We start from the raw sequence: 22,851 nt of genomic DNA on the forward strand, positions 1-22,851 counted from the left end.
CCATAGAGGAATAATCTAATGGATCAGGTGACATTACATAATTGGATACTCAGGGAGATGTGACAACTCATTACACCCTAGTTAGGGAAGGAAGATTTTAATTGGGACCATCCAGAGCTAGACTGACAATTTTGGCATGAATTGGTTTCTCTGACTGCGTAGGTTTTCAGAGAATTGTATTTTGAACATGTCCAAAGTAACTATTGGATTGATTCACTATTATCTTATTCATTATTGATTTTTAAAATGGCAAAAGAAAATAAAAAGGAGTACACGGGTTAGAATTGTTTGCCTTTTTCTGAGCAAGATTAAGTTATCATTTACTGAAGCATCATTAAAGCATTATTTACGACAACCACAAAATGGAAACAGCCTAAGTGCCCACCAGCTGATGAACAGATAGAGAAGAGGCCACGTGTAGGTACAATATTGTACTATTCAGACATGAAAAAGGAGTTTAGCTGGGTGGTGGTGGCAGCGGCAGTGGCGGCAGTGCACGCCATTAATCCCAGCACTCGGGAGGCCGAAGCAGGTGGATCTCTGTGAGTTCGAGGCCAGCCTGGGCTACAGAGTGAGTTCCAGTACAGGCTCCAAAACAACACAGAGAAACCCTGTCTCAAAAAAAAAACAAAGAAAAGGTTTCAATCCTGTCATGTGACAAGTTGGATGGAACTATAGATCATCATATTTAGTGAGCCAGGAATGGAAAAAAATGAACACAGAATAATTTCACCCTTATGCCAAACTGGAAGAAATTGGTCTCAGAAGTTGAGCATAGACTAGAGTTTACCAGCGAATGGGGCGACTCTATGTATTTGGGAGGGGTCATGTGGGAAGGTTGATCATGTGTACTAGGTTACAGTTAGGAACAAGACATGCTGAGATGTTCCATCTAGCAAAGTGGCTACTGTTAACAATGTACCCTGCATTTCAAAAATAAGTTGGAAGGACTTGAGATATTTTCCCATAAAGAAGTGGTAAGTAGGCTGGAGAGATGGCTCAGTGGCTAAGGAATGGTACTGGCTACTCTTGCTGAGAACACAGGTTTGATTCTCAGTACCCACACTGCAGCTCACAATCATGTGTAACTCCAGTTCCAAAGGATCCGATAGCCTTTGTGGGCCCCAGGCTTGTACATGATGCAGAGAATACATGCATCAAAACACCCATATACATAAAATAAAATAAATTTTAATATGTCTATAAGGGGGCTAGAGAGATGGCTCAGAGGTTAAAAGTACTGCTTGTTCTTCCACAGGTCCTGAGTTCAATCTCCAGCAACCACATGATGGCTTAGAACCATCTATAATGAGATCGGATGTCTTCTTCTGGTGTGTAGGCATGCATGCAGACAGAACACTGTATAGATAATAAATAAATAAATTTTAAAAGTGTCTTTAAGTGTTTAAAGAGAGGCATACTTAACTTGAACATCACAGAGTACACACTTATATGAATTTATATGTAATACCTCATTATGAAATCCAATTTTGCATGTTTTTATGTATCAGTTAAAAATTAAAAGGCCTGGGGGGACATGGCTTAGGTGTTAGCATATTTGCCATGTACACAAAGTCCTTGATTCGATTTATAATAGTGCACAAACCAACACCTTGCATTTGGGAGCCAGCAGCAGGGGGATCAATAGTTTAAGGTCAACACTAGCTACATAATGAATTTATGGACAGTCTCTATCTCAAAGATTAAAATAAAATTTAATAAAATTGGGGGTTGGGGATTTAGCTCAGTGGTAGAGCGCTTGCCTAGCAAGCACAAGGCCCTGGGTTCGATCCTCAGCTCCAAAAAAAAAAAATTAATAAAATTAAAATGAAAAAAGAGAGAGAGATGGGTCAAGAAATGAAGGCAAAAAGTTCTTTTCCCTGTTCTGCTTTTATGAGGATGGTGTCTTGACTGTAGCTGTGAGCTCTTGAGCCTTCAGTTGAAGCCCATTTGTTGTTCTAGAGGCTGACTGAGATCACTGACCGCCAAACCCCAGGGCTTTGCCCACGGCACAACTGCCTTGTGGGCACCAGCATGGGTAGAAAGGGCCTGTGAGCTCTCAGTTCCAGCTCATGGTGACAGCCCCCTTTCTGTTATGTCTGCAAGCTCTGGCTCCGAACTTGGGAATGAGTGAGGATGCACTGTCTACCTTCAGGTGCGTGAATTCTTTAGAACACACAGTGTATTCATTCCACTGGGTTTCTCACCCTCACAGCTCTCCAACTTTCCAAACCATCACTGACCAAAAGACTCTAGAGTAACAGTCAGACTCAGAGATGAGGCATATTTTAGGTTTTCTCTAAGACACTGGTTCTTACATGGACCAAGGTCAAATTCAGGCATCTGTTGGGACTTCTAGCTTTAAAAAAATATGTATAAATATCTATTTTAGGCGCCTGCCACCAATAGCTATTTCAAGAACATTCCAGGGTTTCAAGTGAGGGGAGATTAAACAAGTACTTCCAAGACAGTGGACGGGAGCGCTGAGTTACCGCAAACTCGGTAACCTAGCTCTGTTGTCTTAGTACCGAAAAGGAACAGTCCACGGTGCTAGCTGGCTTTCCTTGGTTCAATGTCAAATAAGAGTTCAGTGGTAGTGCCACAAGATCCCTTTTAGAAAAGAGGATCAAGTTGACTACTGCTTTGTAATTAGAAGAATCCAACCTGCTTCATGTTTTGTTTGGTTTTTTTTTTTAACCCTAGATTGTGGGTATTTTGCTCAAACTTGTATTTTAGGGACTTAATTCATGGGATCCAGTAGAAAGCAAACATCCCAATGGCAAATTAGAGGACAGCGGGACTGAGTGGCCTCCCACTTTGTGGACCAGAAGTCAGAATTCACACAGAGAAGCAGAAATAACCATGTCTGACCTATGTCGTTTTTCACATATCTTCAAGGGGAGAAGACTAGCTCACTGCTTCCAGGTTGGTTCAGTTCTGAGATGGAGTGAGGAACGCAGAGGCTGAACTACCGAGCCATGTCCTTCTTCGCAAAGCCAAGGGAAAGGCAAGGAGGACAAGTTTACTTTGGAAATCTAAAACCCAAACCACCGAGACCTGGTTCCAAATCCAGCTTCTTAAACAAACACTGGTTACTTTGTGCTTGGCAGGAAAAGGACAAGAAAGGAAAGAACGCTTAAGAACTTCTGAATAGATGTAAACTCAAAGCAAGCTGTTGTCAGCAGACCCATCATCCCCTAAGAAATTAAAGTGCCCTGGCCTCTGCCCTATTGTATCTGCAGAGAGCCTAAATACCCAATAGCCCTTTCTTCTTTTTTTGAGACAGGGTCTTCCTATGTAGTCCTGGCTGTCCTGAGCTCTCCATGTAGACCAGGCTGGCCTCAGACTCATACATATCCTTCTGCCTTTGCCTCCCAAGCGCTGGGATTAAAGGCCTTTCCAAGCATCCTGATTTAGGGTAGGAACATGGCACCACACCACTGGAAACCAGGCAGGGTACTGCTGATAAACTAAGTCACTCTCCACACACAAGACTACTGCAACTTCCTACTGTCATATGTGATCACTCAATGAACACTTGCAGAAGAGTGGTTGAATTTATCCAAGTATGTCCATCTACAACTTCTCTCCACAAATGTCTAGGTAAAACTAAATGCATTAGAAGAATCTGAGAAAGATAATTTCAATGACTCATCATCTCTTTTCAAAACAAACTGAACCCAAACTCAAACACCTTATTAGTCAATACTTACTTGTATCTCAGAAAAAGCCACTGGGTGATCCATAACCCAACTAATACGATCCCATTTATTTCTGATACAGAAAATGCCCATTTGACCCGGTCGACATAATCAAAGAACTTGTCTGGGAGTGGAGGGCTGAGCTCCTTGGGAGGGACCCTCTCGTGCACGACGGTGATCATGACTGTTGTCAGGACAAGGTTGAAGAGAGCATACACGAAGGCAATGCCCGTTTTCCACCACTCCAGGGGAAACTTGTTCCTGGAGTCAGTGGGCATAGAAATCTGGATGTAGTCCGGGTACTTTTTGGCACCCTTTCGTAGCCCGTTGGATAAGCTCTTGGGTTTACCATTGCCATTTTTGTTTCCATCTTCTACAGTCTCACTGGGGCTTGTGTAAGTGTTGGTAGAGTTATTGGTTTGATTTTCCAAATGACCTTCAAGTTTTGCTGTCTCTATGATATCCATTGTCTGCCAGCCTTCAGAGCTAAAGGAGATGGTAAGGTTCTTGTTCTCTGGGGAAACTTAACTCTTTTAAATCCTTCTACTTCCAAGATCAACATGGACTCTTAGAATTGATGGTATGTGCTGATCTGAAATGTAGACGGTGGCTTTCTGGTTCTTGGTACTCTCATACAACAATCTGCTGGGTATTCACACAAGGAAGCCGATTCTCGTTCCCATAGAAGATGTTGTTATCCCTCCTAAGAACAAAAGAAGAGGAGGTCAGAGACGGCTTTTCTAATTACCAACCATTCGAAATGTCAACATTCTCAAACATAAGGAAACCAATACCAGAGCACCTGATCCCCAGAGCTATCATCAGGACAAAGTCAGGACCACTGAGACTGACTTTATTTATCCAGTGCTGGATTGTTTAATCTCAGGACTCCGGGCTCTCCTTGAGCTGATGTCAGCATAGATAAGAATATTTTAACAATCAATTCCCTGTTGATTTCTTCCAATAAAGCCAGGACCCAACATTTCAAACACTTCACAAGTTGCTAACCATGAAGTCATAATACGCTGGAATCTGCCCAAAGACCACACCACTCCTTCGGGATATGGAAGGGGATAGATAGATATAGAATGGATCCTTTCTAAGAAAAAAAGATGAAACAGCAGAGCATGGCAGCTCACACTCCTAATGACAGCTGAAGCTGGGGGACGACTGTGACTTTGAAGTCACCCTGGGCGACAGAGTAAGTTCCAGATTAGCTTGATGAAACCCTGTCTCAAAACTATAAAACAAAAATTTAAAGGATTGGAAAATTCTGGTGAATTGCTGAATTGTGACTGTCTGCATTTTCCAGAACAGTCCGGTTTCTAACATTCCTATTAAAAAAAACCTATGATCCCTTCAGTGACCACTTATATGAACAGACTGCAAAGCAACACATTCAACATATTTAAATGACAATGCCTTGGTCTCTCCTTTCTTAACTATCGGCATACACTACATACAAAATCAACAACCTTCAAACTAAGAAGGTGGAAGCTGTACAAAACCTTTGCTCTGTCTCATTTGGAAAGGGGGATAGCAGGTGCCTCAGGGAAACTTCCTAAAATTGCCACAAAAACTGATAACAATATTTGGATACAATCACAATTTCTATCAAGCAACAGACACAGCATTCATGCAGCCCTACTTGGGGCTCTCACCTACCGTGGCTGAGGAAAGGCACCTTTGGCTCAAGGGCCACAGGCTCCAAGGAGCAGAGACTTCTTACCACACTGAGAAAAGCCCGTGGCCACTCTTATACTAGCTCGCACTATGGCCCAGCTGTTCCCAATTTAGGAAAGCCACAGTTCAGTCAGGCCACCAGCCCAGCCACCTGAGGGGTTTTGAAACCTTGTAATTAGTCTCCACCCTGAGTACACTGCACAACTTTAGCATACTTCTTCCCATTTTAAAGGCCTCCTTCTCAGGGTAAATATAGATTCAGTGTAGTGACAGCTAGGCCTTTAATGCATGTAAAAAGAGGAAAACGTTAAGTGGTACAGTTAATACATCCAATAAGGTGGCGAAGAGGTCAACTACAAGAGTTTATTGTACACTTACTATCTCAACACTGAGGAACGCAGGGGCAGACGAAAGGGTTTTTTGTTTGTTTTTTAAGACAACACAACATAGGAACTAGGGAGGTGGTTCAGCTGATAAAATGCATGCTGTGTAAGCACAAGGACCTGAGTTTGGATCCCAAGAACCCACTTAAAAAACCAGGCAAGGTGGAGCATGTCAGGAACTCCAGTGTGCAGATGGGAGTGGGCATGGTGGTTGGAGACAGGTGAATCCCTGAGGCTTGCTGGCCAGTCAGTCTAGCTGAATTATTAGTAAGATGCAGCCTGACAACCCTGTCTCAAAAACAAGATGCAGAATGTCTAAGGAAGACATCTGCTGTTGACCTTTGGCCTACACACACTCAGCCAATAGCACCTAGTTTAGTTGAAGAGCTGGAGCAGGACCAGAGCTGTGCAAGGCAAGGGAATATTCATATTGTGAAAGAAAGCCCCAAGATGAGCTGGCCACAAGATAAAACGTTAGATTTATTTGTTATGTATCCCTCTCCTCTGGCGAGCGGCATCCACTTGCAGACACAGCCCACTCTTGAGAAAGAAAAGCCATCAGGGAAGTTGACCTGGTAGAAAAAAGGACCACTGGAGGATGAATAGCCCTGAGGGGTCATCCACTTCCAACAGCTCACCTTCTCTTGTCCCTTTGAAAAATCAACCCGGCTACTGAGGCACTAGAGAGGGTAAGAAGGCCAGTGTTCCTCCAGCCTGACCAACGTCCTCTGCAGTGCCTGTGGAAATGCTGAGGGAAGCATAAATGTCTCCCTCAAAGAGGAGCCTCAGCAAGATGACTCCAACAACAACTCTCTCCACCATGGACACCTCCTTCCAAGGAAGATATCCAGGCTCTCAAGCATCGACAGCTGGTGTCTACCCACTCCAGCCTAGTTGACTAACACATTAAACATTCTACATCCTAGCCTGGTTGTTCATGCATACAAGAAGCTTCATCAGTGGACATATAGGCAGCCTTTGTAAGGTAGTCATCTAGTTCTAGAACATAGAATGTGGAGAAGAAAATCCAATCACTCTTCTCTCCCAAGAGAAAGAACTCTGGCACCTACCTCAGGGGACTACTATGAACTTGACTGAAATAATGATCATGCAGAGTGTGAGCCCTTGGGAGGAGCTAGATGAGTCACTCTGTGAGTGCAGTGCCCACGGATTGTCATTAGCAGAACTGATATTTTCCTTGGGATTTCATTAAGGTTAAATACATTCGTCTGTGTCATCCAACCACCAGACTCAATGGTGTGACGATGATGACTATGCCATATTCATTCTTATAATTATTCCTTCCTCTCGCTGCCTAGAAAATGGCAAAAGCCACCGTGGTGCCTCTTTGAGTGGCAATTCCATTAGTTCACCTGTGTGGGTTACCACACCAGAGCACAAACCAGCGCCAAGCTCTCCATGGACCTACCATGTGTTAATCTAAAGAACATCAAGACAGTCTAAAAACTTTACACTTTCCTTGTGAAAGCAAATGCAAAATACTGAGGTTTTGGTACATGGGTATGATTCTTTTAGTTTAGTTTAGTTTAGTTTTTTTTTTTCCCTTCTGGAGCTGAGGACTGAACCCAGGGTATTGTGCTTGCTAGGCAAGAGCTCTACCACTGAGCTAAATCCCCAACCCCTCTTTTGATTTTTTTAACTACAAAGTGGGACATATTACAGAAATTTAAGTACTTTTTATAATTAGGAAGTGATTATAGGAAAATATTGCAGAAGCACACTTTTAAGAAGTGATATTAGTCTAGAGATACGGCTCTGCAGTTGAGAGCATTGACTGCTCTTGTAGAGGACCTGGGTTTGATTCCCAGCACCCACAACGGGTGACTCAAAACCTCCTGTAACTCCAGTTCCTGGAGATCCAACACCCATGTCTGGCCTCCATGGGCACCTGCACACATATGGGGCCCATACAGACACACATTTCCTCACATGTACACACAAACAAAAATATATCAATTTTTAAAAGTAATCATCTTGAGTGAAGTAAAAGGGGCATTTGATAAATTTTAGTTTCTATTTTGCAGATAAAGTATCCAGTGCTAGGAACGGGATACCATTTCTTTGCTCCATGGGTGTCAATATCATGTTTAGTTGTGTATTATGTGCACTGATGTCTTGTGTGAAACATTCCCACTGCTGCATCCCTTTGCACTCTTAAGTTTAGATTCCTTTGTTGAATTACAGGAGATCATGTATTGTGTTCCTACATTTTATGTCTCTCATCTTTACTACTGAACAGTCTTCTACTCAGTAAACCTACTGTCTTCATTACGGTTCCTATTGCTGTGATAAAATAGCATGACCAAAAAGCATGAGAGGTAAGGGTTTATTTGGCTCACACTTCCATAGCACTGTTCATCATTGAAGGGAGTCAAGACAGGAGGAACTTAAGCAGGACAGGAGCCTGGAGGCAGGAGCTGATGCAGAGGCCATGGAGGGGTGCTGCTTACTAGCTTGATTCCCATGGCTTGCTCAGCCTGCTTTCTTACAGAACCCAGGACCACCAGCCCAGGGATGGCATTGCCCACCATTGGCTGGACCAATCACTAATCACCAATCATCAATCACCAATTCAAAAAATGACCTACAGGCTTGGCTACAGCCTGATCTTATGGAGGCGTTTTCTCAATTGAGGCTCCCTGCTCTCAGATGACTCCAGCTTGTGTCAAGTTGACAGAAAACTAGCCAGCACTCCAAGACGAGTGAACAGTCAAATAAACCAGCTTTTTCATGCATACCATTGGACAGTCTACTTACAAATTAAACACACATGCATCTGTACGATAGAACCTAGTCTATGCTTCCTACCCAACCATGAGCTACTGGATTAATGTACTCCCCATATCAAAGGACAAAACTATCCTCAAATTCTAATAATTAATTAAAGGAAACTAGTTGGAATTTGTGTGAAGAAAACTATGAAACAGCAACAACATTGATGAGGAGAAAACAGAAAGATACACACCCTCCTAGGAAGAAGGGTGAGACCATATGTTACCAAGGGTTTGACACTAGCATACCCATATATAATTTGCCACTGAATTTTAACAACCCCAATAGGACTTCTCCTGTAATCTGACAAGGGCTCTAACACAGGAATTTAACAATGGAAGTGGCAATGGATCTGTGCCATCACACCACATGACACTGTTGCCATCAGGATGGCGTTTCACCCGGATTCCCATTTTGTGGGTGCACCCCCAGTGAAATAAGAAGCATATAAAGTATTTAAGCATGTTTTCAATTTCTACTTCTAAGAAAAATTTGTAAAACAAAAGAAAAGAAAAGAAAAAACCCTCAATATCCAACATAGAGCACTGATTCAGAGAACTGTGGATCTCTCACTGTTAAGAAACACTGTGTAGTGATGTAGATGGGCTGCCTGTTCCTAATCTGAAGTGCTGAAAAATCTAAATTTTTTTCAGCATTCACAGGATTCCATAACTCTCATGGTTCAATACACACAAATTTGGTTCATGTTTAAAATACTGTATGAAATTACCCCCAGTTGCATATATAAGGTATATATGAAGGGTAAATAAATTTTGAGTTAGGCTGGGATTCTATCCCTGAGAAACATCGTCATGTATATGCTAATATTCCAAAATAAAAGAAGTTCTTAAATCCAAAAACATTTTTTTTATTTGTTTTGATTACTGTGTATGCCACATGTGTGTAGGTACCTGTAAAGGCCAGAAGAGGGCATCAGATCCCCTGCAGCTGGAGTTACAAGCAGTTGTGAGTGACTATCAGTCATCCTCAAGGGCAGCAAGCCAAGGGCTGAACCATCTGTCTCTCCACCCCTTACCCCCATCCTGACTCCAGGCACTTAGGACAAAGGATATCAAATGTGTTTAATAACTGTAAGGCTACAAAAGAGATATATAACTACTAAAACAATACAGTATACAGCTAAGGTCAATGCAACCTGGACAGGCTGTAGAGCATCAACACTGTCTAGCAAAGGTTACAGGAAATAAAATGGGAAAGGGTCATAGGATCTAGAGTCAAAAGGTTACAAGCTAAGGTAGGAGTTTGAAAGGCCACTCACTCCCAAGGAGCCTCCCTCTGCAGGGCTGATGGGAAGCTAGATAAACACCTTTACAGAGGCGATGGGGCATAAAGTCCAAGGCTCAGAAAAGCTTTATTAGACCTTCAAGTCTGCCCTGCTATGCATGTGACTCCTTGACTATGATAAGATATAATAAGTGTGTAAATACAGCTTAAAAAAAAAGAACTTACCTAAGTTTATGTGTGAGTTTTAATGTTTAGAAGAATTTAATCTATTTAAGATAGAAGCTAAACCCTAATCAAAGCAAACATTATCCTACTTGTACAAATTGGAATTAGAAACCAAGGAGATGTGTACACTGAGGTGGTTTTTTTGTCGTTGTTGTTTTGGTTTTTTGAGACAGGGTTTCTCTGTATAGTTTTGGTGCCTGTCCTGGGTCTTGCTCTGTAGACCAGGCTAGCCTTGAACTCAGAGATCCACCAGCCTCTGAGTGTTGGGATTAAAGGAGTGCACCACTGCTGCCTGGCCTGCACACTGAGCTTTTATGATGCAGGAAAAGCTGCAGCTTAACATTAGGTCTTAAGACAGACTGTTAGGGAACTGAAAGAAATACCTGATGAGTTTGATAACAGACCCCAACGGTTTGTCAAACCTGAAAACCTATCAGGCACCATAAAGCCATGAAAGGAGCAAGTAGAATAAAATTGCAACAAAATACAATGGTTTACGGTAAATGTCACTTAGCCATCAGGTACTTCATTAGTGCCTGATTTAATTACTCATAACAACCCTAGAAAATATTGTCAGCTCAATTAAAAAAAAAAAAAGACACAGCTAGTTAGTTGCCCAAGGTCAGATAAGAAACATCAAGGTAAAGCAAGTTGCCCAAGGTCAGATAGGAAATAGCAAATCTTACATTTAAATCAAGACTCTGACCTCAAGAGGTTTGTTTTTAAATGACACTGCTGACTCCAGGATATGACATTTTAATAGATGAGTAATACAGTCAATGCAAAGACCAAGAGAAAATGATCAGTTTCTTTTAAATAGAAAGAGAGGTAAACACATTGGGGAGTCCTCTATACAGCAAATAGCAATATACACTTAGAGGGTTGGTCATGGAACTGAGGGGTAAGACTAAAAATCTTGCAGATCCTGGGATCAACTTCAGTATCAGAAAAACAAAACAAAGCAAACAAAACACACAGATACTCACAGGCAGTCTGGTGTACACACACACACACACACACACACACACACACACACACTATATACCGAAGTAGGTAAATTTTAGTATATAAACTGTCCTTCATCTTGACAGAACAAAAGGAGCTTGCTAACAACTTGTCTATCATCTACATTCATCATATTAATTAAAGTTAGAATCACTAATAAATCACCATGTTAAATTCATGACACGGGTCTATTACTCTATGTTAACAGGATTCAGCTAGACAAAAGATCGTCTGCCTTGAAGCTTTTCTTAAAGACTCGGACATTTTGACCTTGAATTTCATTTACCTGTGAAACTCTTCCCTCCTCAAACATAACATGTGCTCACAGATGCAAGGGTGCTTTGTGAGGGTGTATTCCACTTCAGAAGCAACCACTAAGTTTTGTGGTTTTAAGGCTGTGTGGCCTGTGTGTAGCTCAGTTACTAGAGTGCTTGTCTTGCATGCATGATGCCATGGGTTGGATTCTCCAGCACTTCACAGCCTGGGTTTAGTGACACACACCTATAATCCCAGAACTTGGCAGATGGAGACAGGAATTGGGAGTTCAAGGTCACCCCCAGCTACACAGCAAGTTCAAAGCCAGCCTGGGATGCATGAGACACTATCTCAAAATAAAAGTTTGATATTTTATCAACAAGTTCTTGAAAATTCTAAAGAACTTTAGATGACCAACCAATTGCTTATCGAAAACTATCATGTATTAGAATGCTTTACCAACAAAAATAAACTGGTGAATATCCCTGCCAGATCTAAGATTATCTTAGCTTTCTGTGTGTGTTTTGAAACACAGTCTCCCCATATTTCCCACACTAGCCTGGAACTCCATATGTAGTCCAAGCTGGCCTTGAAGTAGTGGTCTTCTTGACTTAGACTCCTGAGTGCTGGAATTACAGGCCTGTACCACCACTTCCAGCTTGGATCATAAATTTTAGACAGCCACAAGGTCCCACATCTTTTCAATAGAACAGCGTTCCAATTAGGGAAGTAGGTTCATAAAGTATGTTGGTGACTTGCAAAAAGTTTTTAATATAAAAAAATAACTGAAGAGCCAACTTCAATCAATTCTATCTGTCCATATTAACTTGAGGTAAAATTCTTGGCAGAGATTAAAGTTTTTACTTTCTAGAATGTACATCTTAAGGTAAATTGGGCTATTTCATTTCTGGATCTAGTTGTACAAGAGAAAGAGAAAGGCATTCAGTAGGGACAGGAAGTAATCTATTTATCTGTGGCCACAGGCAAGCCTGGAGAAAGGCTGCAAGTAGGCTGGTGTTTCTCTCTGGGCAATTGACATGTTCTAAAACTAGATATTGATGATGTTTGCACAATTTGTTCATTTGCTAAAAATCTTTTAACTTATACTTAAAACAACAGATTCTATGGTATTGAGCAACAACAAAATTCACCTGTCAAAAACTGATCTAGCCCACCAGATGAACAATTTGTTAATTTGCTAAAAACCATTTAACTTATACATAAATGAATCTTATGGTACTGAGCTACAACACAACTCACCTGTTAAAAACTGACCTAACACCTCCCCCCACCCTTAAACTTTTTCTAAATAACTAGAAAATCAGGAATATTCCACACTCTACCTTCTACGTTGCTGTATCCTTTTACAGTGCTGGACTGAGCAGCTGGGCATTTTGTTAGCAGTGATTTGGAACTGTCACACATTTCTAAGTTTTCTACAGACCAAAGCAAAAAACTAGCCAATGATAAACAAACCTTTTAACTAAAATTATGTAGTCTGTGCTCCTTCACCCCGACAAAGTGTAACTAAACAATATGAAGTGATTTAGGAAAGATGAGCTTCCCAACAGAACTGATCAAAAGTCACTCTGTGTAACTGAGCTTTTTAAAAATTTCTTCGGTAATAGAGACTGATCCTGGGGGCACCTTTCTATACCAGCAGAGCACTCCAGCACAGAGGCACGCCCCAAGCACCACCAGTAAGATTACAGACAAGGAAAGGCTGTTCCCACTGAAAACTGGTCACTTTAGTGGCTGAAAGGAGTACTTACCCAGAGCAAATATTTGCTGTGTAGATTTGAAAACAATAAATCATAGTATGAGGAGTGTTTTATAGGATGGGATCATCTATAGGTCAGGGTGCTATGGAGGAAATGACACTGTGAAGCCACATCATTGAGATCTCACTTGCAGAGCATTCCATGGGATATTTTAAAATTTGACGTCTTTTTGTAGACTATTTTCTGGCTGTATATTGCTACTGGTTACTCGAGAATTCTGCCTACTGGCTCTGGTTCCAGTCTGTGTTGTACAGAGACTAACTGTACTTGGAACTGTGAGGGTAACACTGGAGCAAGAGAAGAAATTAGTGAGAGAGTGTGTATGTGAGTGTGTGTGTGTGTGTGTGTGTGTGTGTGTGTGTGTGTGAGTGTGTGTGTTTTACGGGTTATTTGATTGTACTGTGAAACCCCAAGACTGGGTTAATAAAATCAACCTTGGATCAGGGGGCAGCGCCAGCAACTACTTGACAAGCATTAGCCATAGATATAGTATAGAGAAGCCAGGAAGATGGATGAGAGACTCACAGGAAGAGGTAGGGAAGGACTTGGAGTTTTGTGGTCTTTTTGGTTTGGGAGGCTGGAGAGATGCTCTCTTGCTGGGTCTGTGGCCAAAAAGGAAGGTCAACGGGATGCTTCTCAGCCTCTCTGAGCTAGCAGGTTTTCACCCCAACATCTGACTCCCAAGTCTTTAGATAGAACGATAGAGCCTTAGTTAACAACTACATATGGTGGCAGCAGCAGAGCCGGTGCCTATGGGACTAGAAATCCCACCATGCTGCTGCTTGACTAAGGGCTGATGGTAGTTAAAATACCAGTAGATTCAGGTCAGCCGCTAAGCTGATGGAAAAACAACATGTGGGTATGTGGCCAAATCTCCTGGAGCTAGAGTTACAGGAAGTTGTGAGAAGAGAACCAAGCTCTCCAGCCTTAGGAGAAGAATGTTGATGAGAAGGGAAGACACAGAGAAGGACAATTTAACCATCCCTGGTACCGCAGGGAGCATCAGTAAGGTGAATAAAGAAGTGAGTGATGGATAGGTAGGGAGACTGGATAGGTAAACAAGTGAGTAATGGATAGGCTGGTAGATTCAATAGACAAGTAGACTGACAGAATTACCCTGACCCTGAAGATATAATTAGACTATATAATTTGGTCTAAGACCAAGGAATAGAATAGTCCAAACATTCCTTTAAGTTTCCATTCAGTCTAAATTAGAGGCTCTTAAAGTTCTTAAAGGAGGAATGTAACACATTCAGGGAACTTTTTGAAAATGGTGGGAAATCCTGGCTTATGTTTGGCTCAAACACTTTTTCTCATTCTTCTACATCAGTAGAATTTTGAAGGGTAAGATGGGAAGACTGCAGATGGTATTTTCATCCAATATCAAGATGTTTTTAACTGTAGTATGAAGAACTGCCTAATTGCCTACTGTCTACCTTCTCTGCCTCTACAGCAAGAGAAGAACTACACATCCACCGAGGCAGGCGATAAACAGGGTTGACAGTGTGTCTTTAGGCTAAAGTACTTTCTTGATTTAGCCCAAGGATGCAGTCTTTCTATAATTAAAAAAAAAAAGGTGTTTGTATTTTTAATAACCTGAGTTATAATTGTGCATGAGACTGCTGTGGTGTCCCAGTAATTTAAAGTATACTTTTGTCAATGTATAAAATACTATATGGTGCAGATATTTGTTCAATAGATTAATCCCATTTAGCTAGTGTTTCTTGCTTCACATGAATTGATTCAGCACATTAGTTAGAAATGGGGCCATCCCAGAAAAGTTAGTTCCGACAGTGTAACTGAACAACAGTGATAGTTATCTGTTCGTAAAACCCAAGTTCTCTTATACACCAGAATTTAAACACCTAGGAATTGATTGCTTCAGGCTTTAATATTTAATACTCTGTAAGAAGAGGCTATGGAAATCTACCTATTAAAGTGGAAGGTACATGCAAAGTATGTTTAAAAATCTTCTTTAAATCAAATATTAGGGCTAATGTTTTTTCCTAAGAAAGTGGCTGGTCCAAGAGAGAAAGCGAAGCAGATGCTTAAACATGCTAAGACGCAAACTGCTCTTTCTGCATGACAGTAGAGGGGGTCGGGGTCACAACCAGAGGAGCATTACCTGGTCAACAACAACAAATTGTTACAGTTGGAAACATCATTTTATTGTAAGAAAATCAGCAGGAAAAAAAAAATGAGAGAGGCAAAAGGATCAGTGCCTTTCAACTAACTTTATAATTCTCTAATACAAACACTTTATCTTATTATGCCCTTCGGAGCACTTTAGAAGCCTATTACTGATTTATCTCTCCACCACACGGTGACCAAACAGTGTATTTGTCAAACTATGGCAAAATGGCCCTTTTACAAGGGGGGCAAAAATTACTTTTAAGCAAGAATCTACAGAAAGAAGTTTGACAATCGTACACCCCTGGGGGTGAAGGCTGAGCTCTGAGGAGCAAGCACACTGAACCAGGCCCATCGTTAGGATGTTTGGAGCCAGCAGAAGGCACATGCTTAGCCACAGAGAACTGATCACCCATCACACTGCGCAGAGAGGCTACATGGACACACCCTAGCTTCATTTCTTTGTGGAGGCCTGAAGGCCGGAATTAGACATATGGATGCTCATCGAAAATGCAATGGGCTACTGGTCACTATATTTGTGCTTAACACTATGGCCAACAAAATGGGTTTAAGGGCTAGTTTAACATATAGCTTTATAACTATAGGGATGTCCTCCATAGCGGCAAGGATTAACTAAACACTGGAGTGTTATGGTGATGGAAGGTCCCAGAATCTGCTCTTCTCATCATCCGGTTAGTCCTATCACTTTGTGATTTATTTGTGATGTTGTCTGGGCCTTATTAGGGAAGGATATGGGCCACTTCCAGTAAGAAATACATATAGGCTCAACAGCTCTGCACATGGTAAGGTCTATGCTTCTGCCCACCTGGGCTCCTCAGCGAAGAGGCCTCTAGCTACTTCCTAGAAATTGAAACATTCCCTCCTAATGGGGAAAAGGAAACTCAGACTTAGGAAGCTAATTACATTATAAGGCTGGTTACCTCATAAAATTAAAAGATTCATGAGGCCTTCCTCAAGGTTATACAAACAGCAACTATGCTTGGGGGAGAAGATGGTGGTGTAGGTTGTCCAGGGAGCGGAGAGATGAGGCTTTCCTGATGCATCACCACACTAGGGTAGGCTTTGTGGGGATGCGGCTGCCCTTGAGTCAGCCATACTGCCATAAGGAACCCCAACAAACCCATTGGTAAGACTCGGAGGGAAAGGTTTCTTCAGGCTGTCATTGGTGCCTGGTCTTGAGTAAAAGTGGATGTGAATCTGGAGTAAAACTGGATGTCTGTTTATGTTTCCCCAGGAAAAGTCACACAACAGTAAGAAATTAGTTTTCATGACAAGGGGAAGAATACTTTGGAAACAAAGGAGACCACAGGAAACTCAGGAAGGATGGGATAGCTTCCTTTTTAGTTTGATTGTGTCAACTAAAAACATCTTCCACAATGAAATAGTAACCAATGCAGACCACTCCCACAGTTGTGCTAACTTCAACGTCCCCTAGAAGATGCAGGACTGTGGATTATTTAAAGACGCGTTTGTTTGCATGGCTGGTTAGGCAAGCTCTGCCTTTGCAACGGTCTGGGTTCTAAAAAGTACCAGCTTCTCTAAGCCCTAGTTTTCCCTAGAATTTCAATTATCCCACCACAATGAATAGTTCTCTCTCAGAAACACTACCTTGACCAATCTAGGTTTTAGACATTAGTTTCTTTGAGTGACCTAACAATGACTGATTTATCTGTGTTCCTCAAATTTGGGTCCCAACCTAATTCAACACTCCACTAAAGGAATGGCACATAAAAGGAAAACAGAAAATAACACTAGAAATTAATTTTAGTCAAGGGATTAAATCTCAAGTCTAGCAGAATGCTATTTAAACAATTGTAATGAATGAATATAAGTGTTAGTTACATCAGTATTTGAAATGTAGCCACAAAATATTTTTCTATTGATTTTTCTTTGCTAAATGAAGAAAACTCAGAATCTAACTGTTTTTTTAGTGGCGAGTATAGTATTCCAGATCATTGCCAACAGACATATGTCCCTTAGGGGAAGATGTTCACCGAAGCCTGTGGGGGCTGAAGAGATGGCTCGGCAGTTAAGGGCACTTACTGATCTTTCAGAAGACTGGGTTTCAGTTCTCAGCACCCACGCGGCAACTCACAACCCTCTGTAACTCCAGTTCCAAGGGAATCCGATGCCTCTTCTGAATTCCAAGGGCTCATGCACACATGTGGAGCACATCCACATGTTCGGGCACACACACAAACAGAATAACAAACTAAATCTTTTCTAAACCTAGAACAGAAAACACGGCCCTTATTTGGTATTTCTTTTAGAAATATCACAACATGAGACTTTCAGTTCTAATATACCCAAGAGGTTCCTTTATGGGGTAATTAGACATTTGAAAAAAAAAAAAAAAGGGAAATGAATTTGTGAAGGAAACCAGGAAACAGAATGAGAATAAACGGTTGGGCAACGGAAGCTTAGGAGTTTGCTAATACGGAAAAGTACAGCCGTACAGCCACGCACTGGGGCTGTGATGAAACAGCTCTAGAGAGCCAAACAAGACAGGGACACGGCAACACCTTACAGCTTAGGCTGCTATGGAAGGGGAATGGGAAATCAAGCCATATTAGGGATTGTGGGGAGATGTCAAACAGCCACATGAAGCAGAAAGTTTAGAGACCATCTATCATCGCAACAGACAGTCTAGAGACTATCTAAACTGAGGTCTTTCTGCTGTAGCAAAAGGAAACAGAACCACAGAGGAGGTACATGGGAAATGTCAGGTGCTTCAATGAGCAGGGATGTTATTCTACATGTAAATAATCATCTTTAGACATCAACACAGACACTCCCTATAAATAGCATATAAAATGCAACTGTGAACATTTGCTTGAAGGAGGTCTTCACTTGGGGGATCCCCCTCCCATTTATCTTTGCCTAGTAAGGTGGCTTTTCATTGTCTTCTGGGGCTATTAACCTTAGATGTCCACCCCTAATTGCCATTGAGAAAGTGTGGTGCAAGATAGGAGGATATGGTGATAGCCACACATCAGTGCAATTAAGCTGTAATTCATAAGGAGCATATAAACCACCTTGAACCAGGCATGGTGGTTTGTGCCTTTAATCTTGGGAGTCTGGATGCAGAAGGAAGAATCCCAGGTCAGCTTTACAGGGAGACTCTGTCTCAAAACCAACCATTCACTCACTCACTCACCCACCCAGCCATCCAAACAACTAGTCAATCTAACCAACCTTCCAACTAGCCAGCTAACTAGCAACCAACTAACCAACCAACCAGCCAGCTAACCAGTAACCAACTAACCTGCAACCAATTAACCAGCCAGCCAGCCAACTCAACAGCAACAAAAACCTCAACTAAACCAAACAATCACCAAAAGAACATAACAGGAAAAGACATCAGTGAATTTTGGTAGCAACACAAACTGGTACAACTCCTTTAAAAAAATTTCTTTCTATTCATTTAACAAATACTGAAAATGGTTGTATCTCTCGAAATAGCAACTCCACTACTAAGACTTTATCTCACAGCAAATTTCAGAAACAAGAATAACAAGAGAAATTCAGTGAAATACACAAAGGAACTCATGTTTACAGCTATGGAATGAAGCATTCATGAGATGCATTTTGCTTTAAAATAGGACCATATTCTCATTTTTTAAAAAGTATATCTAAATATAAAAGTATTCAAAGATGCTAATGATGAGGAAATTTCAATAATGTAAAGAATTTACATTGCACGTATACAGAAAAAAAGTCAAGAAATATACAATGTTTCTGCTTTTAAAAGGTACTCTGTACATTTTAAATATGTAAAAATGTACAAAAAGTAGATAAAGTTTTTAAAAGTTTAAGAACAGTTGTTTAAGTGATAGGAGTATGAGATGTTTTTGCTCCAACAGTTTTGAATATTTTGAAAAATTATTTTCATTTGCACCCCTTCCTCCCAAGACTCAGGGATCATTGGGAAAGGGGGGCGGGCTGGGAAAGTGAGGCGGACATAAAGAATATAGAACAGCCAGAGGTGGTGGGAGACTAGAGGAAGGCATGCCTCTGGACACAGCAGGACAGCAGCACATAGGCACTCAACAGCAGCTGTGACAGCGTGCACATGGCCAGTGCAAGCCCAAGCCAGATCAAATCCCACCACGGATAGGAGAATTCTACCCCTAGCCTTGTAGCTACTAGCAAGTCTTAGCTGCTGGGAGAGGAACGGTCTGTTTTCTCTAAGAGTGTCAGGCCTGGGATGCTGAGCACACCCCAGTGTAAGGCTACACATCCAAGGGCAGCACAAATTGGTCTTGACACCAAGGGTGGGGGGTGGGGTGGCAGAGGTGTACACAAACTTGAGTGGGAATGGAAAGGAGGGTGGATCTGAGAAGAGTTGGGGGACAGAACATGAATATGATCAAAACACATGAAATTCAAATATACATATATTATATATAGTAAACATTTTTTCATTTATAGAGCCTATTATATTGAAATGTATTCTGAGTAATGTACAGTTGCTGCTGCTGCTGCTGCTGCTTATACAAGATCATCTGACTGAATCTTCATTTATTTACCTTACGTCTTCTCACAGTTTCAACGGGAACCAAAAGTACATTTAGAATGTAACATTAGAGGAAAGTCTTCAGTTCCCCTGCTGCTTGAGAAAGTCTGGAAAAGGTGCTGTTTCGATGTCAGGATGTACCAGCCAGACAGCAGAGAACTGGGCAGAACCCAGTGTGATGGAGCAGACAGATATGCCAAAACCAGAACTTCCCAGCCCTCTTGTGTGTATGAAACTTTGAGGTACAGCATGTGACTTTTCCATAAGATTATAAATAAGCATTTTACATGTATTTATTATGATGTAGATGCATGTATGCTGTGTTATGCTTGTGGAGAGCAAAGGATAACTTTCAGGAATGGCTTCTGTCCCTCATACCATAGGTTCCAGGGATGAAATTCACTCAGGCTCACTCAAGGCGGTCAGGCCCAATTTTATGAAAATTTTGTTTGTTTTTAAGACAAGCTTTCACTACACAGACCTACTTGGCCTGAAACTTGCTATGTAGTAGATTGGCTGGCTTCAAACTCACTGGGATTATTAAAAGCATGTACCACCCCACTCTGTTCAATACTAAGTATTTAAAAAAGCCTTTCTCTGACTCTTTGGTGGATTTTGCTTTATTGTATATATTATTGTACTTGCTAGGTTTATGTCAACTTGACACAAGCTAGATTCATCTGAGAGGAGGGCACTTCAATTAAGAAAATACCTCCATAAGGTCAGGATGTAGGCAAGCCTGTAAGTTACTTTCATAATTAGTGATTGATAGGGGAGGGCCCAGCCCATTGTGGGTGGTGCCATTCCTGGGCTAGTGGTCCTGGGTTCTCTAAGAAAGCAGGCTGAGCAAACCATGGAGAACAAGCCAGTAAGCAGCACCCCTCTATGGCCTCTTCATCAGCTCCTGTCTCCAGGTTCCTGTCCTGTTTGAGTTCCTGTCCTGACTTACTTGAGTGCTAAACAGTGATGTGGAAATGTAAGCCAAATAATCCCTTTCCTCCTCAGGTTGCTTTTGGTCATGGTGTTTCATCACAGCAATAGTAACCCTAACTGAGACAATTAGGATTTAATATTTATGTTGTTTAAAAATATTTTTCCACAATTCAAAGCCATATTTGACTTCAGATCATTCTAGGACTTTATCTTAAAGGTACTCACACAAGCATAAAAAATGTTTCTCCTACAACCACAGATTAGACAGCCTTACCAAATGATCTTTTTTACTATGGAAATGACTGTGGATGTTTTAATATTCTCCCTTTTAATAGATTTTTTAGTTCATTTATTATTGCACATATATGATTCCAGGGCTGACCACTGTGTATTGGATAACCAATTAGGGGGCTCCTCTGGGAGGTCAACCTGTGCTACACAGTGAGTCCTGATAAAAACAAGCACAAAGAGAGGACTATTATCTTATAAAGTGATGTATGTATAAGCAAAACTGATTGTGTTATGTATAAGTAAGTATATGCTTACTAGAAAAATCATACAATATAAAAGATCTACTTTACTTTTTAACCTTTTTGTACTGAAAAAAGTAAGTAAGCAGTGTATTTTAGTTTCTCTACCTAGACAGACAAATATGGCTGTTACTATTTAGTAGACACCAAGTGCTCAGCACTGTTGTGGGCACACAGCAAGTTTGGGAATGCACAGGATGGCTAAAAGCAGCATCTCTCACCTGGACACAATGCTTAAAGGGGGCCAAGAGATAATACAGAGCTAATGGTCAATTAACATCAGGAAGCTAAAAGATGTAATTTCATATTTAATCTTATTTCCATGAAATCTAATTTTCATTGATGATGCTACATAAATAAAAGTGCTTGACTATAAATAACCACTTGAAGATGTTTCAATGAAACTCCGCCTCATTCCTCTCTGTGGAACTAAGAGCCCAGAAAAATGAGCTTTTGGTTTTTACGCATTTGTTCTGAAAACATCTCTTAAAACACATGAAATGTTTAAGAAACATTTATAACAAGCACCTTATCAGATACCTGTGGGATATTTGTACACTGTGTGAAGATTTATTGCTGTGCTTGGTTTAATAAAAAGTTGAATGGCCAATAGCTAGGCAGGAGAGGATAGGCGGGATTTTTGGGGACAGAGAGGAGGAGGAGAAGGAATCTAAGCGTTTGGGAGACACCAATGAGACACAAAGGGAATCGAACATACAGAATGAAAGATAAAAAGCCACATGGTAAAACATGGATTAGTAAAAGCAGATTAATTTAGGTAATAAGAGCTAGTTAGGAACAAGCCTAAGCTGAAGCCAAGATTTCATAATTAATAATATCTCCGTGCCGACATTTGGGGGCTGGTGACCCAATGATAGTCCTATAAGAAAGCATGCTCCAGATACTGGAAGTCCATTGCCCAAGCTTATGCCCCAGACAAAGGGAGGACATTCAGATTGTGTGTATGCATATTTCAGGGCATCTTAGCAATAGCAAAAGGGACTAAAGTGACACAATATGGAACATCTACTTTTGAATCTTTTTGCACTGAAGAAATAAACAGCCTGTGTGAAATATTCCTTTACACTGTGTGAATATGTCACTGTGATTGGTTTAAGAAAGAAGCTGACTGGCCAATAACTGAACAGAATAAGTTTAGGCAGGAGAGACAAACTGAGAATGCCCAGGGGTGGGGGTTGAGAGGGGAAGAAGGGTGGAATCTGAAAAGTTCCCAGCAGACACAGAGAGAAGCAAGATGGGCATGCCATACTGAGAAAAGGTAGCAAGTCACATAGCAAAGCATAGATAAGAAATATGGGTTAATTTAAATGTAAGAGTTAGCTAGTAACAAGCCTGAGCTATTGGCCGAGCATTTATAAATCATATTTAAGTCTCTGTGTTGGTTATATGGGAATTAGTGCATGGGAAACAAACATCCGTCTACAAGCATGTTTTAAATCACTACCTAAACTGATGAAATCGGCTCAATTCATATTTAGTGAGCACTGACTAAGGACCGGACATGGATGTAGGCATACAGCAGGTTTGAGGATGCATAGCATGACTAAAAAGCATTCTCTCTAACCTTGGATATCATGCTTAGAGAACTAAGAAATGTGAAGTCTATCCAAGAGCTCAGAGCGTTGAGAA

General features: G+C 41.2%; 1 protein-coding gene across 4 annotated transcripts in view; it reads right to left on the bottom strand.

Annotated features, from left to right (window-relative positions):
• Sgms2 (sphingomyelin synthase 2) overlaps window positions 1-22,851 on the bottom strand; it is an 80,726-nt gene that overhangs the window by 12,618 nt on the left and 45,257 nt on the right. For all 4 annotated transcript variants that reach the window (XM_036190664.1, XM_036190665.1, XM_036190662.1 and 1 more), the window contains exon 2: window positions 3,714-4,404. In XM_036190664.1, the coding sequence (XP_036046557.1) occupies window positions 3,714-4,168 (455 nt within the window). In that variant the 5' untranslated portion in view covers window positions 4,169-4,404. The remainder of the gene's footprint in view (window positions 1-3,713; window positions 4,405-22,851) is intronic.

Source organism: Onychomys torridus, chromosome 6 (genome assembly GCF_903995425.1).
Source record: "Onychomys torridus chromosome 6, mOncTor1.1, whole genome shotgun sequence".
NCBI classification, from domain to species: domain Eukaryota; kingdom Metazoa; phylum Chordata; class Mammalia; order Rodentia; family Cricetidae; genus Onychomys; species Onychomys torridus.